This window comes from Limulus polyphemus, unplaced genomic scaffold, assembly GCF_000517525.1.
Source record: "Limulus polyphemus unplaced genomic scaffold, Limulus_polyphemus-2.1.2 Scaffold941, whole genome shotgun sequence".
NCBI classification, from domain to species: domain Eukaryota; kingdom Metazoa; phylum Arthropoda; class Merostomata; order Xiphosura; family Limulidae; genus Limulus; species Limulus polyphemus.
The window spans coordinates 154,223-160,763 of NW_013666551.1; the positions used below are offsets into that span (position 1 = coordinate 154,223).

General features: G+C 36.9%; 1 protein-coding gene across 4 annotated transcripts in view; it reads right to left on the reverse strand.

The window, feature by feature from the left end:
* LOC106461354 (cysteine protease ATG4C-like) overlaps positions 1-6,541 on the reverse strand; it is a 27,945-nt gene that overhangs the window by 13,965 nt on the left and 7,439 nt on the right. For all 4 annotated transcript variants that reach the window (XM_022388261.1, XM_022388258.1, XM_022388259.1 and 1 more), the window contains one exon: positions 4,948-5,024. In XM_022388261.1, the coding sequence (XP_022243969.1) occupies positions 4,948-5,024 (77 nt within the window). The remainder of the gene's footprint in view (positions 1-4,947; positions 5,025-6,541) is intronic.

Genomic DNA, 6,541 nt, shown 5'->3' on the forward strand with positions numbered 1-6,541 from the left:
ATATGTACGTATACTATACATAGATAAACTATATATATATATATATTATATATATATATATATAAATGAGTAGATCACCTCAACTCAACTGATCAGATTCTAGATTATATCTGCAGGAGGAAGGCACCATATTATGCAGTATCAGTCTATATATAATATATGCACACCTCAACTCTACAGAACAGATTCTGGCTGCAAGAAGGAGGTACAATCATATAACATGTTAACCTCAACTCTACCAAACAGACTCAGGCTGCAGAAGGAGAGAACAAGTGGCATGAGTGATGTATATGAAGCATAACCTTCACTGCATTGACAGTGTCACCACTGCCCCACTTCTCACTATTTTGGTATTCTTTTGCATCACCCCAGTGATTGAGTTCAACCAGTGAGGGCTCTCCATGGTCCACCACCACAGCAGCCAGGAACTGGTAAGTGGCAAGGGTCTCCCCATGCTCCATTCAACAAAGAGGGAAGAATTTGTGTAGGGGAACCTTGGAGAAAGTGCCCAGATTCCCATCAGTCCTTCAGTCTGGAAAGGTTCTTCACTGGAGACAGTGGGGAGATCAAAGAATGTCAATCTGTGGATGCTGAAGACAAATGTATAGAGAGTGTTCACATTATATGCCTGCCTGGAAGAGTTGTTCTAGAGCTAGCAAAGAGATGTGAAAGAATGTAAAAGGTGATGAATCAAAGTGAAGAAATGTGAGATAGTCTGCAAGCATTCAAATACCAACTGAAGGAAGCAAATGAACCATCCAGTAAAAATAGTGAGATCCATGGAAAATGAGGAGTCCCAAGGTAGAGACAAACATATAAAGGGACCTCAAAAGGGAGAGGTCCATGAGAAGGCAAACCAAACAGCCAAACAGGACACATGAGCCAAACCAGGTTCAAAGAGTCCAGTAGGTGAGAGGCAGAAGTATGGTCAACCACCTGAGCAGGAGAAGGCTGGAGGAAGGAAAGATCAGTCCAGAAGAGGAATATAAAAGTGCTTTGGAAGAGAGTGTGAGAAGCATCTATAGGATATAAATCTGAACAACAGTAATCACAGGCAAGAAGGAGAAAACAAGCCAGGAGAGAAATACAGTTCAAAAGATAGGAAACCAACAGCCTGGAAGGGACAAGTACAAGTGCAAACCTCACTAAGGTCCCAAATAGGTGTGCAAGTTAGGTAAGGAGGAAGGACAAGAACAAAAGGAATGGAACAGAGTGAAGATAAAATGAGGAAGAAACATCTAGTGGTACTGGGAAATGCAAAATGCCAAGGACAAGGCCTCTCAATAACTAGTAAAGGCAGAGATGACAAGCAGTCATGTAAAAAAGGCAAAAAGGTGGTTCACAGTGAGAAGGCCAGGAGGAAAGAAGTGGCAGAAGAACCAATGACAAAAGAACCTGCCACAATCATACACAGACAAAAACAGTAGAATGGAGAAAAGAAAGTGATAAAAAATGCCACTTAATTAGAAAGCTCGGCCAAATGGAAAAAAGATCAGACAAAATTCCATGCATGATGATAGAGGGGAATGAAGAAGAGTACACAGAGGAGAGGAAGGAAGGACTAAATGCCAAACAGATCAAGGCTGAAATGGTCAAAGAGGTGCCAACAACAGGACCCAAAAAAGAAAATAGTGTATAAAGCCAAGGACCAGAAGGAGAAGACAAATAGGGGAATAGGCATATAGAAAGGGGTGAGACCAGGCCTGGCTGAGAAAATTGACAGCCATAGCCAAAGAGCGAGGAAGAGAGGACCACATGAGAAGAAGCTTGGTGTCGAGAATGGTGGCAAATGTGTCCAACCCAGAGCAAACCCCACAAAAGACATGAGGGTGTAGATACTGCTCTGGAGATAAAACACAGACTGGCCAATAGAGGCACTCAGCAACCAAGCATTAAGACCCCCCCCCCAGCAAATGACAGGCAAGAAAATCAGCCTGTCATGAATGGGCAGTGTACACCTAATATTCAAAAGCAAAAAGTCCTGGAATGGGTCCTCATGAATGGTTGGTGCAAAAAACTACCACAGAAGAGACCAAGTGGTACATGACCAATGATCCACCAGTAGAGGCAGGAATGGGACACACCAGACAAATAGAGCACGTTGATGTGGAGTGAATGTTTGTCTATCGTCTAAACATCAGAAGTCCTGCCACATTAGAAATGTGTCTCAATCAGAAAAGGAAGCATTGAAGAAGGGAGAGATCTGACATGAGATTCAGTAATGGTAAAGAGGAAGTAGTATGGACACAATACAGTCACCATGATAGTTCCTCAAGGAGAGGCTTGCAAAAGAGAACAACAAATCCCAAGAAAAAAACCTTGGGGCTGCAAGGTCCACAGTAGGAGACATATGAGTGTGTGCCCCAAAGCAATAAGAAATGTAAAATCTGGTGACCAGATATGCCATAGTAAGCAGGCGAAGTAGAAAAGGTTGAACTCAGTTGAGAAAAATATAGGAAAAAAGATGCCCAAAAGTACTAAACAAGAAGTGGCCATGAGAAAGGATGAAGATCCTAGGGTAAGTACTTCCCAACTGAGCATCCACAGGAAATGAAAGGAGCCAGATGAGAATATCCATGAATGGGCAAACAAAAGAAATTAGTCTAAGAAAATAAATGTCAATCCCAGGCCATGAATATGCCAAACAAAGGCCCTCATGATATAAATAATACAAAAGAGGAGAACAGTAAGTCAAAGGGAATATCAAGAGAAGAGAATATAGGGAAAAGATGGATGAAACAAAGAACACAAATGGAAAATGGGTTGAGAATAACATGTAGGAAGGTGTTTGACACATTGACCATGGCTAACTGCAGAATGGGTACAAAGGATCATTGATGGGGTCAGAGGGAGGTGAAAAGGGAAAAAAAGTGAAGAGAAGAGGAGCAAGGAAATAGACCAAGGAGGAGAAATTAAACACAATTGACAGTACAAATGAGATTGATGACAGGAAAAGAAATGTTTATCCACAGAAGCATAAGTGTGTTAAAGTCACTGAGAAGAAGAGTGATGAACTACATGTCAGGTAGAGAGAAGATGAAAAAAAAAAGAGGAAGGTCTGCAATCCAGAATTGGAAGATTAGGAGAAGACTAACCAAGACAAAGAATAGAAGTAAAGAGTACGGTTGAAAAAGAGGAAAAAGCTTGGGTAATGAGGACAGAAGCCATATAATTAACAATCCTGGACACCAGTGAGAAAAGAACCCCACTGAAGACATCCAATCCAGACAGAAGGAGTACAGAGGAGAAGAACATAACCTGACCCAACAACTGCAAGGAGCAGGGGAACAAAGTACAGATGGATGGTGCAGAAGTGGAACAGGCCAAACAGAAAAGGGGGAATGAACATCTCCAAAAAAAGCCCATATGAAGCATGAATAAGTGCATCAGAGAAAAGATGGAGTTAAGAAAGGGAATACAGGAGAGTAGAGAAAGAAAAGACAAAAATGAGAAGCCAGAAAGTGAAACAGAAAGTAAGGGAGCCCAATCCCTAAGTTGGCCAAACAGATACCAATGACAGGGAATTGAGAAAGGAAAAACAAAAAAATCTACAAATTATGACCAAGTAATCACAAACGAGGTGAACAAGGCAGTTGGGCATGAGAAAGAAGTTATTAGAGAAAGGAAACATTATAAAACAGTGGGGGAGAACGTGTATGTAGGGTATCAGCTTTTACAGTGTAAGCCAACAGACTAAAATAATATGTTGTATGTGCACAAACACAAACTTACAGTTTTAATAAAAATTACTAAAAATAATTAAACTATAATGTTAAGCTTACATTATAATATGTGCAATGTTTTGGGAAATGTAAGGGAGGCAAATGCCCCCTCTTGCCCCTTCCTGCAGGTGCCCATGGATCAGGGAGTAAGAAAACAAAAAATAATAAAGAACACAAACAAAAAATAAGGAAAGAAACATACCTGATAATGAAATCAAGAAAGAGATTGTAAGGTTAAGGTCATTTTACAAATGGTAAGGTAATACCCAAAGCAAATGAGGTGAAGATCATAGTCCAAAAGATCATTTCCAACTGAAGAGAAAGAAGTTCGGCCAATGGGATGGAAGTAGGAGGTCCATTAAGCATGTGGTAAACTACAACACACTGAACAATAGCTGAAATGACCCTGACAGTTAATAAGCCTCCAAAAGTCATAGTAGAAATAAGGCCTAACTGTGAACAACATCACTCACACAGGACTAAGTATAAATCATTGTCATTTGAGAAACTGTGAAAATTAAATAAAGCTTTTGAAACAAAAACCTAAGAAAATGAAAATCAAAGTTTCATTACGATACAAATCTCAATAAACTGAACTCAGATGAGAAATTTGAACATGTCTGATCAACACAATGCTGAGGAGAAGAATGAAATTTCATGATGGAAAGTGCATGGAGGTGTGTCACCCTCTTATTGGTGGAGGGCATTTATTATATGATAATCATCATGCAGTAACATAATTCAAGTAATTTCACGTGAAATTAGGTGAGAGTTACTTCAAGGCAAGTGGCATACAAATCTCTCTGGCAGACATGTGAGAAAGATAGCTAAACTGTGGAGGTGGGATATCATCTCAGAACAAATAATTCTCAGTGATATGGATAATTATAAGCTTTGTTGGTAGTCAAGTTTGTCTAACAAGATGCTAAAGTTGGCTTTTGTATGTTGGAAGAAAGATGGTGAAAGTGTTTTCTCAGGCTTTTATGGCTATTTGTTATTTCCATTTTAAAACTCGATTTAAAGTTGCGTTTGTTTTATTACTAACACGGTGCTTGCAATTCAAACCTTGTTTATCTAAGCAGATGGATAACTCCATTAAAAAAATTTCACATGAAAACCAAACTCTATAGCCTAATTGTCTCTTACATATTCAGGGGAAACTTTTCCCCAATTTTTTTTTAAACAAAATAAAAAGGTAGAATTTTTTCTATTATTTTCAGCTTACCTGTACAATCCTGAGCTACATATATACAAATTTCATCCAAAAGAGGATGATCACTCGCTGACAACTCAAGTGCTTGCCTATAAAAAATAAACTTAACATTGTTTAAACACATACACATTATTAAAAATGCCATAAAAAGCAGCAAGTTAATGAACAAAATTTTTCAAAATTTTAAAACTAAACTAATTAGTACAGAATTAAATAGAAATGAATACCGCCAAAGAAGAAATCTGGGTTTATGTATGTTATTTTACTGCTAGCTCAATACTAAATTCATTTAAAATTAGATATCTAAGATGAGTTTAAACATTATGTTCAGTTAAATGACATTATGAAATATTCATAAAGCTACTCACTCTATTCAGCATTACATTGTTTTATAAGAAACCTTACCTACATCTTATTTTAACAAATATGCGATAACTGAATAAAATGTTGATATTTTTTATGGATTTTCCTGCCTCTTCTTTTAATGTTGAGAAAATATTTCAAGCTTTCAAAACAAAAATTACAATGCAAAAGATGTTCACAAAAAATGGAAACTATTTAAACACTGGAGATCATACAACCTTATCGATTCAAAATTCAAGGGCTTTCACAAACATTTATGATAATTTTCAAAGACCCAAGTTTACAACATCTGCACACTAATATGAGATCCACAACAATATATCAGTATAATAAAGTTTGGGGATGATTTGAATGGGTACCTGATGATAACAAAACCTTGTACATTTGCTGCCATGTTAAACTTGTAATAATGATTTCTTTGTTACCCATTCAAGCTGTCTCCAAACCTTATAAGTCTCTAAATGAGTTCCTCATTATCAAATTTACATATTACTTAATGGATATACCATGAATCATGTTCATATAATAGATCTGGGACATCTTCAGATTGAATTAATTATATATACTATCAGATGCCTGTTAAAACAATTCAATTGTAAATTTCCTAGAAATAGTGATGAATAAAAAAAAATGTACAGTCAGTTTTGAATAATAGTAGTATATGAAATATGATTGTCTAGTAGGATGTTTACAACCATATTTTGTCATTCCACGTGTTATTTCAATATCAAAAATTGCATTGTATTTGTGTTTAAGCAAAGGAGATAGACTGCAATGCACTGTTGGCAAAAATATTTTGTTTTTTATGCAATGGGTGTATCCAGCACAATAGAGTGCTCAGATTCACTAAGTATCCATGGAGATTTTTTTCCACCGGATGCCACAGCTCCTTGTCATTTCACTGAGTGCCAGAAAAGACTGCTACGAAAGTAAGCACTTTTTGGTAGCAGTCCTTTCTATAATAAGTGTCAAAGAGGTGATATTCAATTCATTTTATTTAATATGATACAATAAAATAATGCATGTATATAGTACCAACATGTATTCTTCGGTTTTTAAACATATATATATATTTTGTTCATGTTGGCACTATATACATGCATTATTTTATTGTACCATATTAAATAAAATGAATTGAATATCTCCTCTTTGACACTTATTATAGAAAAGACTGCTACCAAAGTGAGCACTTTTTGATAGTTGTCATTTCTATAATAAGTGTCAAAGAGGAGATATTCAATTC